This window comes from Lactuca serriola, chromosome 5 (genome assembly GCF_051521515.1).
Source record: "Lactuca serriola cultivar US96UC23 chromosome 5, Lser_US96UC23_V15, whole genome shotgun sequence".
NCBI lineage: Eukaryota > Viridiplantae > Streptophyta > Magnoliopsida > Asterales > Asteraceae > Lactuca > Lactuca serriola.
The window spans coordinates 351,161,465-351,182,649 of NC_136412.1; the positions used below are offsets into that span (position 1 = coordinate 351,161,465).

The 21,185-nt window shown below is 38.0% G+C and overlaps 1 protein-coding gene across 1 annotated transcript; it reads left to right on the plus strand.

Annotated features, from left to right (window-relative positions):
* The first annotated feature begins 217 nt into the window (after positions 1–217).
* LOC145052131 (LOB domain-containing protein 14-like) lies at positions 218–1,444 on the plus strand. The gene is made up of 2 exons (XM_078999941.1): positions 218–565; positions 825–1,444. Exons 1-2 carry the CDS (start codon positions 287–289, stop codon positions 1,236–1,238), a joined length of 693 nt encoding a protein of 230 aa, XP_078856067.1. The 5' UTR covers positions 218–286; the 3' UTR covers positions 1,239–1,444.
* Positions 1,445–21,185: the final 19,741 nt, after the last annotated feature.

Below are 21,185 nucleotides of genomic sequence, written 5' to 3' on the forward strand. Positions count from 1 at the left end.
ATTTAATTAATTAAATAAAGGGTTTGGTACTTTGCTTGTGGGTTTAATATTGAAAAATCTTTTTTCCAATCACAAATATAAATAAGAAAACAAATAAAACTGTAGGCCATCAAGGGAACAATTTGCAATTAATTTATTCGTTGCAATACCTTCATCCCCTTCCTCTTCTTATATAAAAACATGGTTGATCATAACACTTTCACCAACATCAAACACAAACAAATTAAGCCCTTTTAAAATTCAACATCAAGAACTTAATTTTTTTTCCAAAAAAGATTGAATTCTGATGACAGGATCAGGTTCTCCGTGTGGTGCCTGCAAGTTCTTGAGAAGAAAATGTATAAAGGGTTGTGTGTTTGCACCTTATTTTTGCCATGAACAAGGTGCTACACATTTTGCAGCCATTCATAGGGTTTTTGGTGCAAGTAATGTGTCTAAGCTTCTTGCTCATCTGCCTGTTGGTGATCGTTCAGAAGCTGCGGTTACTATTGCTTATGAAGCTCAAGCTCGGATTCAAGATCCCATTTATGGCTGTGTTTCCCATATTTTCGCACTCCAACAACAGGTTTGTAATTCTTAGTTATGCACAGTTGAGTAAGGAAAATCCATGAAGGAGGGAGAAATTCACAACTTCATTACTCCGAATGAAAATTATGATTTTTGATCCTCTTTAATGGCTTGAAAACCCTTATCTTGATATTGATTGTTCCCAAATGAAAACCCTAATCGTATACATGGAAAATAATTAAACTGAAAACCCTAATCTTGATCTTGATTATATAGCTAATTTTGATGCCAATTCTTATTTGTTTTTGCTTTCACAGGTGGTTAGTTTACAATCACAGTTGACTTCTTTAAGGGAACAAGCCTCTCAAAGATCACTTAATGTGCCCATGTATTCAGATAACAATAACCCCACCAATGGAACACACCCTTCTTACCAACAAACGCAAGACATGAAGAATTGGTTTCAACAATCAGGAAATTCATGCATGAACATGCCTCAGTTCGATCCAAGATCCATGAACGATATCATGGACTTCAAGTCCATGGCGGAGAACTATGAGAATTCGCTTCCGAAAGAGGAAGAAGGTTCATTTTCGAGCTTTGAAGAAGGTTCAAGTTACTCCATTGATTCTTTGGACATGCAAATAAGCAGCAACCAGCAGCAATGGGGTTTTAGAGATCATGGTGATCAAGACCTTCAATCGGTTGCTTTCGGTTATAATTATAATTAGTTTCACAAGGGAATTAAATCTAGACTATCTTCCGCGCGGATCAAAACCTGTCCACAAAAATCAGTTAGATATATAAATATATTTGAATGAGTGAATTCATCAAGATTGCCGATTTTGTATCGCTATGCTCATCAATCTCAGAGACATTCCATTTTGTTGCCACAATGGTTTTTCATCCATATATTGATTGTTGGAACGTTTCGTGACGCTGTAGTTCATCGTTTTTCAAATCCCACCAATTTAACCATCGAACATTGTTTTTCCTAGATTTCAGGCAAGAAGATTATTATTCAGTAGCTAGGGTTCAGAGGAGGTTATGATGTTAAGATAACTAGTTTTTCGATTAGTCACAACAATCATCTCCTTAAGTTCTTACATTTTGGGCAGGGGAATGATAGAAACACGTTTAGGTTTAAGCTTGATTATGGTATCATGGCAGGGCCAATGGAGGCCGTGTCAAATACCTTTTTTTTTTCTTAGATTCAGAACAAAAATATAAATTGTTGTTTTCGACATGATCACACCTCCATAATAGAATTCTAGTCCCCAATTGTTAGATTTAGAGTAAGGAAGAATGATATGCGGCTAGAGTTTTTGCTTAAATTAATGGTCATGTTTTTTTGGTAGCATTATAAATACTAGTTGTGAGACTCATGTATTATATGAGTTAATTAAAAAAATAAATTAAATATAAATGTCTAAATATTTGAGAATTTTGAATTTATAAAAAAGAATAAAAAAATGAATTATTATAATGAAAATATCTTATATCTTTAAATTTAAACAAATAATTTAAATAAATAAACAAAAAAACTAATGAGTTTTAATTTTGAAAATTTTGAAATTAAAAGATAAGCTCATTAATGACATTGGTATTCATTTATTACTATATTTATTTTAATTATTACATTAAAATATTATGTGGAATTTAGAAAAAATAGAAAAACTTATAAAATGACATGTGGAAAATAAATCAATTCAAAACAACCACAAAATGACATTTGACAAATTAAACAAGAGTGTGACATATGATAAAAAAAACTTCATTTATTAGAGTAGATTGGTTTTCTTGGTTTATGGTCTATAGCTATTTGTTGATGACGTTAGTGTCATCATGTCATTTTATGTAGTTGGAAGTAACATGTGAGTTAAGGAGCTTCATAATTTGTACTCTGATATATGTACGAGTTTATGTGGAGTGCATGCATGTATAAGATCGAATTATAAGCTGGTACAACAGAAACACAGGGTTTGGGGATAGCGCCCCAAAAAGGTCTACGGAAATTTGAATTAGTTATATTATGGAAAAACCGAATTCTAATGGGTTGTTATGGTAAAATTGATAAATCTTATCAATTTTGGTAACCATTGATTATGACATTAAATTCGTGATTCTCCTAACTAATTTAGAAGACAGGTAATTATGGTAAAATTGACAAATTTCATCAATTTTGGTAACCATTGATTTCCTCATTAATTTTGGATTTGTTTCCTCATTAATTTGGATTTCCTTGATTTGTTTCCTCATTAATTTGGATACTCTTAATTTGTTTCTAAAAAAACAGATGACAGCCAACCCTAATATCGAAACCCTACATCTCGCTTATTATATATAAACGACTCTTCTTTTTGAAAAATGAGACACGAAAATTATTAGCTCTCGTTTTCTTCAACCAAACACAAAATCCTTCTAGTAATTTGGCTTATGATTTCTGTGCCTAGAATCGTAAGTGTCCTCTTGGATTATCCTAGGCTGAATTTCTCGCAACCCATAGATAGGGTAAAAATATCAGTTCAGAAAGTGTTCACACGATCCAAGTGATATCCAGATCTCCAACGTAAACCCTATTTCCTCCAACATTCGAACTGATACTTCCTGTTTCTGGAGATAGGAGACTCAATCCGCGAGATGACCACGAAGTTTGCAAAGCTAGAGAAGTTCGAAGGCATCGATTTTACGCGTTGGAAGAAGAAGATGCACTTCCTGCTGACTACTCTGAAGGTAGCATACATGCTGACTACTCCTAGACCACCGGAGGTTGATGAAGGTGCTATTGGGACAATTGAAGAGATAAGGAGGAGAGAGAAATGGGACAACGATGACTACATTTGCAAAGGTCACATTCTGAACGGTATGTATGATGCTCTATTTGATATCTGTAGTGAAGTCTTGTGTGCCAAGGAGTTGTGGAACACCCTTGAATTGAAATACATCAATGAGGACGCTTCTAGCAAGAAGTTCCTAGTTAGTGATTTTAATAATTTTAAGATGGACGATTGAAGGTCTGCCACTAAACAGTACAATGAACTCCTTGGCATATACGGTCAGTTTAAACTGCACAATATGAATATGGATGAATCCATTCTTGTGTCAAGCATCATTGACAAACTTCCTCCATCATGGAAAGACTTCAAACATAACTTAAAACATCAAAAGGAGGAACTGTCATTGGTTCAACTTGCTGGTCGTATTTTTATTGAAGAATCTCTTCGTACGAAGGAAAGTAACAAATCTGATAAATCCAAAGGGAAAGTTGAATCTGGACAGCCCTCGGTTTATATGGTTGAAAACAAACCAAGAAATCAGAACCACAAAGGACATGGAAAACGTAAGCAGGAACATGTCCCAAGCAACTCCAACAAAAAGAGAAAGGATATGATTTGTTTGAGGTGCAATCAGGTTGGGCATTGCAAGCGTAATTATCGTGTGAACTTAGGCAACAATGGTGTTGGAAACAGTGGAGCCGATGGGAAGGTGAACGGGTCTTCGGCCCAAGTTAATGGAGGTCAGTTTTTGACTAACTTTGATAATTATAATCAAAATTATGTTTACTATCTTTCATGCATTCATGAATCGTTCTATGTACATGATGATGATGTTGCTTGGTGGATCGACTCCCGGGCAACGAAACATGTATGAAAGGATAAACAAATGATTGAAACATTAACTCTGCTTGAAAATGGGAGACGATTCTTTTATTCTTATTTGTGGTTTTGGTGTTGTGTGTCTTGAATTTACTTTTGGAAAGACAATTAAGCTTTTTGATGTTTTGTTTGTTCCCAAGATTCGCAAGAATCTTGTTTGTTCTAGTTGTTTGAATTCTGATGGCTTTAAACAAGTTATTGAGTCAGATAAGTTTATTTTATCTAAGGTTGGAATGTTTGTTGGCTTTGGATATTCAAATAATAGAATATTTCGTTTGAATATTGTTGACACACATGTTCAAAATTCTGCATTTGTATCTTCTGCTTCTAATGTTGATAAATCTATGCTTTGGCATGTAAGATTAGGTCATGTCAACTTTATAAGGATGCATGAGATGTCAAAAGATGGATTAATTCTAGACTTTGATATGACATCTGATAAATGTAAAACACGCATGCTTACAAAAGTGACAAAACAACCCTTCCATAGTGGCACTAGAATTTCAGCTGTTTTGGAACTTGTACATAGTGACATGTGTGATTTTCACTCCACTCATTTGGGAATTAAAATGCATGTAGTCAATTTCATTGATGACTACACTCGGGTTTGCTATGTGTATTTGTTACATTCTAAGGACAAATCCTTAGATAAATTCAAAATATACAAAACCAAGGTGTAATTGCAATTGGGGTAATCCGGTTAAATGTCTTAGGACTGATAGGGGAGGTGAATATATGGATCACATATATTTCCAGTCAGTGGGTATCATTCATGAGACCATGACACCTTACACACCCCAACAAAATGGTATTGTTGAACAAAAAAATTGAGTTTTAAAGGAAATGGTAAACTCGATGTTGTCATACTCGGGATTGAGTGATGAATTCTGGGGAGAGGCCATGTTAACGACATGTTATTTATTAAATAGGGATCCAAATAAAAGGAACAAAACGGTCTCATATGAACTTTGGTTCAAGAAAAAGCCGAATCTAAATTATTTTCGGGTTTGGGGATGTCAGGCAGTTGTAAAACTCACTGAGCTTAAAAAGAAAATTTTGGGAGAATGTGGAATTGATTGTATATTTATTAGAATGTTGAACATTCCAAGACATATAGGTTTTATGTAATAGAACCTAATGATTCGGTTTCGATTAACACTGTTATCGAATCACGAGATGCAATTTTTGATAAGATGCATTTTTTGTCGATTCAAAGGCCTAAGGATCTGACTTTTGGTACTAATAAAGTGAAAATTTCAAAAAGTCAAGATGGTTGTAATATGCAAGAACCACAAGAGCTTCGTAGAAGCAAAAGAGACAAAATTGCACAAAATTTTGGATCTGACTTCCAACTATTTTTGGTGGAAGGTTCAAGGGATGAAATTTATCTTGAATACTCTTATTGCTATGGTATTGAAGATGATCCTAAGACATATGGAGAGGTCATGGAGTCTCGTGATAGTGTCTTTTGGAAGGAAGCAATTTATGACGAAATGTCATCAATTCTTGAGAACAACACATGGGTGTTGTCTGATTTGCCTCCAGGTTCTAAACCAGATGGTTGCAAAAAGGACTCATGAAGACCTACAAAAGTTGGATTTTCAAAAAGAAAATGAATGTTAATGGGACTATTGATAAAGCCAAAGCCCGATTAGTCATTCAATGTTTTAGACAAAAACCTGGTGTTGACTATTTTGATACGTAGGCTCCGGTTGCACATATTTCTGTTATTAGATTGTTTATTGCCTTAGCACAATCTGGTTATTCACCAAATAGATGTGAAAACAACCCTTTTAAATGATGATCTTGACGAGGAAGGTTACATGAAACAACCGGAAGGTTTCATTATGTCTGGTAAAGAGCATATGGTTTGTAAACTTTCAATCTTACTCTCATGAGAGCACAAGCTAAAGAATTCATTGAAGATTAGTTTTGAGATCATTAGATAGCGGAGATTGTAAGGTCACACCTTATGATTTGATGAGTCAAACACTTTGTACGCTGACCACCAGTGTCAGCGCCAACGTCATCATTAACACCGATGTTAGCGCCTCAAGACCTTATCAACGTCAGCGTGAAGATAATGATCTTATTTCTTCATCTTGTAACTTTAGCTCTTATGACTCAGATTTTTCTTGTTCGTTAGACAAGATGTTATCAAACCATCTTCTAAATTTCATCAAATCTTCATCTGAGTCATACTCCTCATCTTCTTGCTCAATTTCCTGTACTACTTCCTCAAGAAAAGCATCAAGAGCATCGAGAATTGGAAAATACATAATAAAAATTAAAAATAAAAATTAAATTATCTAAAATAAATTAATCAACAAATAAAATAAAAAATTATAACAATTAGCAAATAAAATTAGCTATTTGAACCGTTCCCCGTCAACGATGCCAAAAACTTGATGTGTGTTAAACGCACTAGTTTTAATCCTACTAACATAGACACAAAAACAAACACATGAATGGCAGTGTAACTATTGATTAGCAGCTTAGTTCAGGTAAGTAAGGTATCAAACACAGGGAACGGTGAACAATTAAGATTATTACTAATATTATCTAAATAAAACAAGTAAAAAAGAAGGGTTTTTCTCTAGTTTTACAAGACTAGAAACTTAAGCAACTACTTAAACTCTTTAACAAAGGACAATTCACAACTAAGGAAAAACAAAAGACGACTAGATTCAATCAATTTAAAGAGACTTCCATTTAGATCCGATTCCCTTATTCCTATGGTTGATTTTATGGCAAGTGCAATGGATTAATTGGAATTAGCTACCGATTAGTGTGATTAGGTTCACGTTCGGTATTACTAATCCTTAGAAAACAAATTAATTTAAGCAGTGATCAAGTGATTAAACTAATAAATTTCCTAGTTTATTGATTCGGGTTAAGTAAGACTTGTAGTTAGCTAATCAAATTACTAATTCAATTTACTTCTTGTTGATGGTTCGTCACACAAGCTCACACAATAACTTACCTATTTTCTAGTTAACCCTAGTTTCACGTTCGCTATTCCTAGGCATATAACAATGTTTTCACATAGATTATATGAGATAAGCAATTAAGAGATGTTCATGCAACTTAATATACTTGTAATTAATAGAAAATAGTTGTTGTTAGCACATAAGGTTCTTTAACAAGTTTAACAAAACAAAACTCACCAAATTAAATTAATCCAACCATAAAATCAAGCCATATATATAAAGCCATCTATCCTAAACAGAAGATATGAGTTTTAGCTCATATCTACAGCAAATAACAACATAAATTCAAATTCTAATGATTCAAACATGGTTCAAAACCAAGAACCCTTCTGGCCTCCAAAAATTGTCCAAGGCTACCCCCATTAGTTAGGGTTCGAATGAGAAGCGTTTATATATATATATATATATATATATATATATATATATATATATATATATATATATATATATATATATATATATATTCTAAAAATAGGGGCGACCCGGCGAGTCCAGTGACCGACTCGACGAGTTCATCACTTAAAATCCGTGGACGGCAAGTCAGCGTCAAGAATCACGAACTTTCTGATCAACTCGTCAAGTTGATGGCCAACTCGTCGAGTCCGTTTGGAATCAACATTTTCTCAAAACACAAAAGTCATACGAAATTGTGTCTAGTTTTCATAACATTTTGAATCTCGTTAATCGAAGTTACGATTCATGAGATATGGCCAATACACTTACGAGGAGTTAAGCTGTCCAGCTTCATCCTTCTTTCTTCAAAATCCAAGATCCAAGGTTCCAATTGCTAAATCCTCTTGCTTTTTTTTCCGAGCTCATCTTTTAGGCTACAAATACTTTTTAAACATATTTAATTACCTTTTGTTCATAATTTTCAATAAAATAGCCAAAAACTCAAAAAGCATTAAGATTTAACACAAAATATATGACTAATTATGCACATATCACTCTACAATCACAAAATTCGCTTTAATCCAAGAGATTACTACAACCGATTTGAAATTGAACCCTACACACGACCTCGTTCGTGTACCACATGTTACCTCATGTGCGTCGTGGTCCTCCTCAAACCAATGAACATGTTCACCCAAGTCTAAACATCAAATGGAAAACACATTCCTATCAGAATGAAATCCACCCGAAATCCCAACCTGCTCATCCTCCACACAGATAGAGCAAAACTCACCCACCAAACTCTAGTCCGACACAAATTTGGAACCGCTCATCCCAACCTAGTACTCAACTCATGACCCATATTCCAAGAATATACATATGCATTACACCTTGATCCTTACGATTTGCGACAATCCCTCTCTAACTCAAAACGCAACGATTTCCAAGCATTGTTGAGACCCCAGTCTCGCCCCTGGTTCGACCACCAGGTTCCCATAGACTTATTTGGAAAGGCTACCAGGCCTAAGATCCCCTCTGCGTCATATAAGGTTGCAGCTCCCCGCAGTTATACACCACTCTCTCACTGACTAACAAGTGTTACTGCTCCCCGCAGTCTTATAATACTCTCTCTTTGACTCTGTATGCTACGGCTCTCCGCAGTCACATGATACTCTCTCTCTCTCTCTCTGACTCATGTATGCTATGGCTCCCCGCAGTCATACGATCGTCTCTCTCTGACTCACGCATGCTATGGCTCTCTACAGTCACACGATACCCTGTCTCATACTCACGTATGTTACGGCTCCCCGCAGCCACATGATACTCTCTCTCGTACTGACATCGTGAATGCTATGTCTCCCCGTAGTATTACAATACCTTCTCTTACTCTCCATGGGCTCTCTCCACGGTCTCCCTGACAGTCCTCAATGATTACTCCCACTCGGACCCGTTCACTATCTAATCACCCCATAATCTCATCCTCAAGTCATCACCATACTGAATTCACTATCGAATACTCCACGGTCCAACATAGTTAGGTGCTCACACCAACCCAGATTATGTATCACTACTCTTGACTTAAATTATCATAGACATGACACTTCCCTTAGTACAGTCACTCTCTTGAACAATTCCCGCCTGGTGATCATTAGCTGATGATCTCACATCTGAAAATATAGTCGTTTGATGGTCCACCTGTCGTCAGACACACCCAAGTATCATAATAATTCAACAACCTAGGGCATCATACTCGGATACCTCAATACACCCTTACGAAATCTCACAATGTCTTGCCACGACAACTGGTCTTCCACTCACAAAACTCGAAACCTTGAAGTATTCCAACTCACAATTGGAAGCATGGAGGATTCGTGATGACTGAGAACACGTTGAAAACAATCCAAAGCCCCGTCTGCTACTGATCAAGCCAATGCGAACTACTCATATTGACCCTGTAGTTGATTGACAAATCAATTGTTGTCCCTCCCGGAGTACAACTAATAATTCATACATCGAACTATTAGTCTCTCCGAAATCGAATCTTGACCTTGGCAACCCAACCATCTCGAAACTCATACATTGGTACACCCAAAGAACACAAACCATAATTAGATTCCTGTCTGCCGGCCACCTGTTGTGAAGTCACTCATTTTCTCCTGAGAATATGCGAAATGCATCATCTCACGGTGTACACCATCTTGACTACCACATGACTCCCGTCTCATATAATCGCACCACAGTTCCTCATAACCCAAACTTCTAATCTGCATCAGAGTGAGGATCCTCCCACATAGAATACCCAGTTCTCCCCTACTTAGGGTTCGAACCATCATCCATTGACATGCCAAACAGACCACACTACAGACTGGCTCGCTGGATGTACCATTTCAGATAGTGACCACATGACTCTAAGTATCCTGTATCTCAGATGAAAACCTCGGAATCCTCCCAACGTGACTGCTTCCAGTCATCCCAAAATCCCATACCGACACACCGTCGGATATCCCGACTATCCCGAATTAGTCATGACTCTCAATCTGGAAATAATACATTGTCACACACTTCGTCTTCAATTCCTCAACAAAAAATCCATCACAAAAATTATCATAGGAGCAAGATACCTCACTCTCACAGTTGATACACAACGTAGACAACAAAGACCGTCGCCCCGATGTACTCCTCTTGTTCACCTGGAAATGCTGCTAAAAGTATCTGTTAATCAACTAAGGCATCTCCTTGTCCTTATCCATTTCATTCCCCACTGCCGACTCTCTCACGGTATAAGAAATACCTCACAACAATATATTCTGGTGAAAGTATCACAATCATATGTTGCCCCTCGGGGTTACCTCCAAACTCTGGAACCAGAAGCTCGTTATCTCTTCCGCTCCATACAAGAATCGGAACTAGTGAAATTCTCGTCACAGAAACTGACATTTCAATCATCGGCCGATAACTCAACGTAGACCACAATCCTTCACAACGTATCATCTCCACTTTTCCTCAAGTCCCGCGACTCCAACTGGCAGCTCACCAGTCAAACTCATTGAGATCCAAACTCAATTTTCCTCGCAAGGTGCACTATGTCGAAGCTCAACCGACATGGCCCTCTGGCCCCACATTTTATCATATCCTCTGGCCCCACATTTTACCATATACATTCTCAAGCTCAACCAACATGGCCCTCTATCCCTACAATTTTCCTCGCAAGGTGCACTATGTCGAAGCTCAACCGACATGGCCCTCTGTACCCGAACCATGTTATCTCCCCTTAACCTGCTATTTAGAACCTCTGGAATTCTCCTTGTTTTGAGTATGGGTCCTCTACTTTCAGTAGTATGGGCCCATACTACCTTCCACATCTACCCATACTTTCCACACTGATCATCCCAAATTTCCTAAGTAGCTGCTCAACCTTCTCGATCACCAATCCTGTTACACATGTTCTCTCTCCAACTAATACTCTCCTCTATCAGAGTACTCATCTGACTAAGGTCACACCCTAGGCTCTTCCTAGGTTCTCACACTTCTCAGCCATCAGCTGCTGAAGAACTCCTCATGATGCCAGCCATATACCTCATAAATATCGTCATATTCACTTAGTAGTTGTCTCCCATCATCAAGAGTTCCACAAGGCACAAAGCAAGCAGCATTCGGGCATCAAATCACCAACATATAAAACCACTCTAGTACATAACTCCACTCTGTCACGAGATGACTCTTTTAGACTAGTCAATACCGTGTGCCACTTAGTGCTTCTCCGACTAAGTCAGGCTAACTTCGACGATCTAGATGTACTAACGAACTTAAGAAGCAAGAGTTTCAATAAAGCTTCTATTATATAACTCAACTTCTTTACAAGGCAACTTCTTGATGGTTTGGACAAATGAGTCCTCCCCCTATTTATAGGAACCTTACACCTCCTCAATTAGAAGTTTCTAGGTCCCGATCATTCATGACTAATCTAGACTCTTCCTGTTATATACATAGATTTTACAAGACTCTAGAATATGGTAGACTTGTATACGATGCTCTAGAAATCTCTAAGTCGTCCCGACATTATCCAAATCATTCTTGTATGATCCAGCGTGTTCTAGATCCTTCCAAAGTCTTCTGGGTCGTTCTAGCTTCGTCTAGCGTCCTCTTGATTATTCCGGATCGATCTCCTTTGTTCCACGGACATCTACAATATTCTAGCATCTTCCAGGGTCTCGTAGAGCATTCTTGATCTCTTTGGAGACTTCTCGAGTATACTTGATTGTTCCGGAGTTCTCTAGACGATTGTAGAATTTTCCAAAAACTTGGTCCATGACACCCTCCCCCACTTAAACCCTTGACGTCCTCGTCAAGTCTTCTATACATATGTCTCGATCTTGTCACGGGGCTACTTCGTGTCTTTTTGTTTTCTCCAAAGTATCTCTTCGAGTAAGGCATGCTTTTATTTCTCGATGTACTTTGATTCCTATTTCTTCTCTCAGCCTAGTAAAACCTTGAGTAACTCTTCATGTGGGATATGGATCCCTGTTCCTTCAAACGTGCCTCGCTTATTCGAACTTCCCTTTTTGGCTTCATATTCTTCTTGATTATATTGCTCTGGTCATAACACATCTTCATAGTTGAAAGGGATCGAGCTTTTGTCTTTCTTCTTTCCAAGGGAATTATATGGATAGTTGATCCCTTGGTTATACGCAGGGTGATGTCTCTTTCAAACGACCAAGGACATACCATATCCAGGAAACCCATTCCTAGTACCATGCGATAGTCGTCCATCGGAACCACTATCTAGTCGATGGTCCCTTCCCATTCTGCAATCTTCATGGGTATTCCACGAGAAACTCTGAGGATCGGATTAGATGGAGAGATGAAAACCTTCAACCGACCCAACTCCTTTGTATAATGAATACCCAACTTCCTTGCTTCTTCCTCTGCGATGAAACTAAGTGTTGCTCCAGAATCTATTAGCGCCTTAGTGGTCCTTGCATTCACTTTAACTTCGACGAACATGAGACTCCCTCCTTTATTTTCTTCCTTCTTAAAAGATTTTATCTCATCTTTCGATATTGAGTTCAGAAAACGCATTGAGCTTATTTGTGCTTCATCTTCTTCTTCTTGCAAAACCATCGCATAGAAAGTCTTTTTCTTCGGACAGTCTCGGATCAAGTGAGGACCATCACACAAGTAGCACTTGATCTCCTTTCGCTCTTCTCTTCGGATTCTTCCTTCGATTTCTTTTCCTTTCGTATTTAAAGGTTGGGGTGTGTTTTGTTTTGGTTCAGGTTCCGTCATAGTTTGTTCTCCCCCAATATTCTTCTTAATCGTGCTTTCTTTTCGAAATTCCATTAGATCTTCTGCCACGACAATAGCTTCGTCAATGTCTTTGACATTTCTCCTCTTGAGCTCGTTGTAGGCCCAAGATTTTAGTCCATTCATGAAATAGAAAAGTTTGTCCTTCTCCTTCATGTCGGGTAACTCTAGCATCAAGCTCGTGAACTCGACTATATAATCTCGGATGGATCCCGTTTGCTTTAGCCCACGAAGTTTCTTCATCGCTATGTCTTCAGCATTATGTGGGCATAATTGTCTCTTGAGTTGCCTCTTGAATTCTTCCCATGTGTCTATGCTATATAATCCTTTTTCAATATCACCATGCTTCCTTCGCCACCATAGAGCTGCACTCTCACATAGATAAAGTAGGGTTGTATCTACCTTCGTCTTGTCGTCCTTCACTTGACTAGCATTGAAGTAGCATTCCATCGACCAAAAGAATTCGTCAAGTTCTTTGGGGTCGCGTTTACCTCCATACTTCAATGGTTTGGGTGCTTCTGTGTGCGGAAACGTTCTTGCAATAGTCCCTCCAGCAATTGCTGCCTTGCATAGGTTTACTTCGGCTTGTAATGCGTCTACCTTCTCACGGAACTCACTCTACAGGGTGTTGATAAGTCCAAGGACTTCTTCCTTGATGACACCGATGGTCTCCTTCAATCCATCGCTCGTGTCACTTATCTCAGCAATGAATTGATCGACAATATCCTTCCATTCAAGGATCTCACCGACGTTAATCTCTGTCCTTGTAAGCTTGTTTTCTAAGCTTGCCAAGGCATCTACCGATTGATCCCTCTTCTTGGACTTCCTTCCTTTCTCCTCGACAACAGGGGGAATGTTGAATACTTCACTTGCTGCTTCCATCGTAATGGTCTCTTGCTTGCTCGAACCTAGCTCTGATACCACGTGTCACGGGATGACTCTTTTAGACTAATCAGTACCGTGTGCCACTTAGTTCTTCTCCGACTAAGTCAGGCTAACTTCGACGATCTAGATGTACTAACGAACTTAAGAAGCAAGAGTTACGACAAGGGACACTTCAATAAATCTTCTATTATATAACTCAACTTCTTTACAAGGCAACTTCTTGATGGTTTGGACAAATGAGTCCTCCCCCTATTTATAGGAACCTTACACCTCTTCAATTGGAAGTTTCTAGGTCCCGATCATTCATGACTAATCTAGACTCTTCCTGTTATATACATAGATTTTACAAGACTCTAGAATATGGTAGACTTGTATACGATGCTCTAGAAATCTCTAAGTCGTCCCGACACTATCCAAATCATTCTTGTATGATCTAGCGTGTTCTAGATCCTTCCAAAGTCTTCCGGGTCGTTCTGCTTCGTCTAGCGTCCTATTGATTATTCCGGATCGTTCTCCTTTGTTCCACGGACATATACAATATTCTAGCATCTTCCAGGGTCTCGTAGAGCATTCCCGATCTCTTCGGAGACTTCTCGAGTATACTTGATTGTTCCGGAGTTCTCTAGATGATTGTAGAATTTTCCAGAAACTTGGTTCATGACAACTTGCTCTATCAGCAACTCTAAAAGGCATTACCGAACTCAGGAAACCCTACCTCTCATGGATATCTCACTACTCTCTCAATAGATTCCTCAAACGCACATCTAGGTATCTCTCCTAGATTACTCATCTACTCAAAGCTCTCTCTAAAAGATTCTTGCTAGGTACTCTTACTCAGACTCAATAGCATACCCTAGGCTAAGGCATCACAAATCAGGCAACTCTATCCCTAAGATATGAAATACCTAGCCTATACTATAGCATGTAGCCCTAATATCTCATGAATATCTCATAACACAAATAAGTAAGGGTATTTTGGGAAATCACCGTTCGGTCTTTGGCTGATTGTGCACACTGCTCCAACTCGTTTTTCTTTTAAAACTCTTTCTCATTTTGAAAAAGTCATTTCTTTTGAAAAATTTTCTCAAATCCTTAGTTTGTGTCCAGACACACCTGAAGGTACATCTGAATCCCTCAAACCAAGGCTCTGATACCAACTTATAACACTGTAAATTTTCAAACAAAATTTGCATTTTTAAATCACATAGTTCTCATTGACACATTTCACAAAAAACCCAATGTATTAATTTATCAAAACATATATCCACAATGGTTTAATAAAAATCCAGGATCCTCAAACATAACTCCATCTCGTGTGTACAATCACATCGACGCCTTCTCGCGATCTTAAGAAGCACCTGAAACACATAACACGGTAAGCACAAAGCTTAGTGAGTTCCCCAAAATACCACATACACAAATAATAAGCCTCATATGGCTATAGCTCGGTGTAGACCCTCTGGTCATGTGTCTCAGTGAGTACCCTCCAGTCTCATAGCTCGAGTTGGACCCTCCAGTCTTGTATCTTAGTGAAGACGCTCCGGTCTCACAGCTCGGGTTGGACCCTCCGGTCTGATCTCAAAATGCACAGAATAATATAGCATATATCACAAAGAAAAATGCATAATATCACATAACTCAAATAAGACCCTACGGTCACTTATTAGTACCACTCAGGTATGTATAGTGAGAAGACTCACCTCAGATGATGAACAGCTCCTATAATGTTGTTGCTGCACACCGGCCTCTAACACTGAGCCAAAACCCACAATTAACCCAATTTAGATCTAAGACCAAACCCTCACTCAATAGGTCTAAAGATAGCCACTCCCCAACCCATAAATAACCCAAACCCATTGGGCACACCAATGCCCAATACTAAATGAGCTCTCCCAAGGCCCAATTCTTAAAGTTAAGTCCAAATGGCAAGCCCAGCACAAAGGCCCAAGACATATATATATATATATATATATATATATATATATATATATATATATATATATATATATATATATATATATATTTCTTTAATCAAAATCTCCAGCACAATAAGCCCAAAATCTAGGCCCAACACTTAAGGCCCAATGTGAGATTTAGCCCAAAAGCCCATAACAAGATTACGCGGGGTGTACCTCCCTTGGTACGCTTAGCGTACACATGAATCCTAATCGGGGAATTTTGATTAGTACACGGGGCGTACTAGAATTACGCTCGACGTACGTCCATACTTGTTTTTCCCACTCTCTTGGTCTTAACCCGTTAAGACCATAGTTATACTCTCAGATCTGGACTCCCTAATGGCTCATACTCCATAAAGTTCATGACTTTAAGCCTTTGCATAGCTGAGGAAGTCCCAAACAAAAAACTCTCACTCTTTACTCCCAAAAATGGTCATATCTCATGCATGTGATGGTTTTAGCATCCAATACCTCATTTTTATGAATCCACTCCATTAAAAACACTCAAATGGAGAGATATTAGGCTCTAGAGTTCAACAACTCATAAATCTTCAAGCTTTGGGTCCAATAACCCTAAAATGGACCATAATATGCACAAATCAAAAAGGATGAGAAAGCTCTGAGCTTTATACCTTCAAATGATGCTCCAACCACATAAAAGCTCAGATCCAAAGCTTGGACTCCAACTCCATTCTCTTCAATGCTCCTTCTTCACTCAAAGAATCCCACAAGAACACATAGAAGCTCACAAATGGCCACTCAAGCTCAAGGGATGGAAATTAGGGTTTTGACAGAGTTGAGGGCTGGAAATGGTGGCCAGAAATGAGGCCATCATGTTCTTTAAATATGGACACACCACTCATTTAGGGTTTTCACCTTGATCCTAGTACGCCCAGCGTACCCTCTGGTACGCCCAACATACTAGGTGGCTCCGCTTCAAAATCATGCACATGAGTATGCTGAGCGTACACACACGTACGCCCCGCGTACTCAGCTGCCACCTTTTCTCAATTAAGGGACTAAACTTGCCAAAAATTCAAACTATCATAGTTTCTTCGCTATAAGTCTATTTCCGATGAAACTCAAAAGTGCATATTATTCTTACTAAGTAATAACCATTTATGAAGATTATGAGTATTTAAAGTTTATATAGGATTAGACACAAATATGTACATCGAAATTGAATATATCAAGAAGATTTATGTTAAGTGTTATGTTGAAATTGTTGATTTAATAGTTCTTTGCTCGAGGACTAGAAAAAGTGATAGTTTATTTTATATTCTTCTTTTTTATAGTTTATTTTAGAATTTTTTTTATCCATTTTTATTAGTATTGCAATGTATAATCTTTCTTTCTTTATCGTGTCAGGTACTTTCTATTTTGCATGAGGTATTTTGCAAGGTTTTGGAATCTCAATGTGGTTGCGTTCTAGTTTGGATATGGGCTTGATGGACTTTGAGGCATTATTGGGATTGGTGGATCCATCAAAGAAGTATTGGGCTTAAATTGTTGAAGACTTGGATGAAGTGGGCTTATAAATATGAATCATGGACTCTTATTATTGGGCATGGACTATCCATTTAAAGCTTGAAGGTGATTAGCCAAATTTGAATAATATGAGGTGTGGAGGGGACCAATGGAATCTTGAGTATTGGAGAAAAAGAGCCAATAGTGTTTCAACACCATTTGCGAGGGTGGAGGTCTCAGTCGTACAAACTTGTGAGGGTACCCGCACAACTACACACTTTCAGGCATTTTGGTCATTTTACTCACCATTTTACCTTGGGGGTTAGGTTTTGGCAACCATACTTCGATTTTTCCACCATTAAGGCACCTTAGAGGTGATTTTTGGGAGCTTGATCTATATTCTTCTCATCCTTCTAGTAATTGTTCGTTTCTTGATGCAAAAATACTTTTGTTATTGTTATTTTATTGTCGTGAATGTATAATGTCTTTATTTTGGTTGACTTGGGCTAAAACCCTTGGATATTTTTGGGTTTTGAAGGATTCATGTTTGATTATCATTTATCTTATGTTTATGATTATAGATTATAACTCTTATGCTTGTTTAATACTTTGATCATGAGCTTGGTATATGAATGAGCAATTGTTGGTTTATTTCTTTGATTTAGCATTGAATCATTGAATAATTTTAGAACAAGGGCTTTATAATGATAGAAATCATCTCTAGCTTATGGATCATGACTCCTTTATGAATGTATAAGCATTGACATCCTCTAGGAATTGGGGATTTCTTCACTCTTAAGGCTAATCAACTTTCTTGGGTTCAATTGCTTTAATTGAATCCTTGACTTTGATTAAGAAGGTATGTTGTGGACTTACCCAACCTCCATACTATCTTTGAGGATTCTTGGCATATCATGCTTCATGGTTGTTATAACCAATTTGTTCGTCTTGACCAATGATCCCACTAAAGTTTTCTCCTTCAGACTGCCCTCCATTCTCCTCGGGCTCTTCCGCTTGAATTGACGGTTCTTCACGATTCTGCCTAAGCAGGCGTCTTGTTTCTTCCATCTGACGATCCAACATCATTTGAATCATCATTTGTACACCAGCCATTGTTATCGGCTCAGGTGCATCAGCTACGACAGGTACTTGTTGATTTACAAGCGGTTGATTCCTGTTTTCATCAGCATTTCCAACTCCGCTTCTTGTTCTCACCATTTTTTATCTACACACCGAATAATTTCACCTTATTACTCCAAACGATTACATGCTAGTTCTAATATCGTATACATACGCTTAGAATCCTAAACACATAAACCTTCAGATCCGGTTGGCAACAAACCGTAGATCCGAACAAATAATATCATATATGGCAACATATAACATTTAGCACATAAAGGCATTTTAGGCAACTTTCCTAAAATAAACTAGTGCTCGTGTCTAAAATTTATCAGACACACATCTCACAATCTCCACTTAGCATACTAAGTTTAAGTCTAGAAATCCAACAAATTCCTAGTTCGCTTAAACTAATGCTCTGATACCAACTGTGACATCCCCAAAATCTCGGCCAGAAAAGACCGACTTCATTTATGCTTTTTAAAACATTTTCAGAGTAAATCCGTTTGATTTTTAAAAGAGATGCGGAATTTGTTCCCAAAAACAAAACATGATAAAATAGATATTTATCAAAACATTTCATATAGAAATATGATTTCATTTCATAATCAAAAGTCGGGATGTCATGTTCCGATATAGATCATAAAGCATAAACGATGATATTACAAGTCGTTCAACAAATATATACATATGCAGACTTGTAAACAAAAATGACTTGATGATTCGCCCATCTTAAGCTCTTGCGCCACTTCCTGTAATACAAATCAACTGAGTGGGTCTGGCTTGGGAGCCTGGTGAGCATATAGGGTTTTCAAACCCACAATAATTATATTTAATTACAACAATCAACAATAAACCCGATTACCCATTCCCGTTATCCTCACCTTACGTTCCTAAAAATAACGTCTATTATAAGGAACTTATTTCAGGATTTTCATCGGGACGGACATTACTGCAGAGGGGCTTCCTCGACAATAAGTGTCCTAAAGGCAACCATGTGGGGGATAGAGTACACCAGTGAACACGTCGTTCACAACACCTACAGGTAATGAGCCTGCTAGTGTTCCACAGGATAGTCTAGAATAGTCCGTGGTCGTCATCCATACTCTGCTGAATGACTAGAATAACACCAATAACACCGAGGCCTCTCATCTGTTTATTACACACCAATTATCTACCCATGTTCTACCCAACATATTAGTAGATAAAAATATACATTTTTATACACTGTTTTAAAAACCTGTATAACATGTTTTAATCAATACATATTCCACATAACAGATGAGGCATACACACATAACACGTATTTCATAGAGAATATACATTCACACATATAACCACAAAATACATACACGTAGCACGTATTTTATATTAAATACTTCATAATATTGCGTTGGAGAGAAAATAACTACACACTCACTTCCCGTATTCTTAAATACGTTTAACGATTACTTATTTAATATCGCGTATTGAAAAGGGACTATACACTCACTTGATCAGAAGATGATCCGACAACACTACGGCTTATAGAAGTAGCGTCTCTCCGTAGATCTGGAAGATCTTCACAAAAACCGGCTCCTCGCGGGCAGGGCTTCGGCTCGGGAATAACGCTCTTCGGGATTCTCGGGGCTTCGGATCTCGCTTCGGGGCTCAGGAATAATACCGGGGCTTCGGGGTACAAACGGCACGCAAATCGAGGCAAAAGATGAGAGAAGATGAAGAATTTGTAAAAGAAAACTCGGCTGCTTCGGACCCCCTTTTATAGGCTGATCCTCGGGGTTACGCGGGGCGTAATGCTTCGCAGATCGTCAGCGCTTACGTCATCGGTCCCCTTACGTCACTGCATACGACTCACTACTTCGTAGAACTCGAGTGCCCTACGCTGTACGCGGGGCGTACAGCAGTACGCGCTACGTACTTTGGATAGACCGCCTCATCCTTCCCTTCGGATAATATCGGAGTTAAATTAAAATAAATATTAAATATTTATTAAAACTTCAAAAATTCATATCTCCTTCATACGAACTCCGTTTTCGACGTTCTTTATATCCACGCAAAGGTGAGACTACGCTCTACAACTTTCGTTTAGACTCTGTCGGCTAATTTTGACTTTTATTTTTATTAATTATTTTTAGAAGGCTCGGACAGGAAAACTTTGTTATAAAATCATAACTTCTTCGTACGGCGTCCGTTCTCGCCTATTTTTTCATCGTTTCGCTACTAACAACGAGATCTTCGATTCTCATTTAGATTGTTTCGGCTAAAAACCGCTCGATCTCAAATCGAGTATTCGGGCTGCATACTGCCACGTCGAAACTTCAAAAAAATCATAACTTCATCATACGAAGTCAGATTTGGGCGTTCCTTTTACGCACGCTCTCGGTTTAACGAAATCTACGACTTTCGTTTAGACCGCTAAGGCTAAATATCGCTCTAACTTAAATTCATATTTTACGTCACTCGGCGTCGTGCCGGTTCCGTCGCGAAACTTCGACAGGTCATAACTTCTTCGTTATAACTCGGATTTTGGCATTCCTTATATCTCCGGAATCCTTGTTTCAACCACTACAACTTTATGCAAAGATATCGGGCTTATCTCACACTTAAATTTTGACGCTTATTTTATTCTTAATTCATTAAATAAGAAAATAAACACATAAATCACATAATTCACATAATTCACAAATAATACATTTTATTATTTCAAATTGGGGTTACAATGGTTAACCTAGACTATTACATTGCTAAAATGGAAAGCCTAGAAACACGGGCGTTACATGATTGAATGCACAATTTCCCTAATGATCGATACCCTTTTTTACTATTATATTACATTTTATTTGCAACCAAAGGGTGTGATTTTCGTGGTGGATTTGCCATCCCGCCAAAAAGCCAAGTGTATTGTA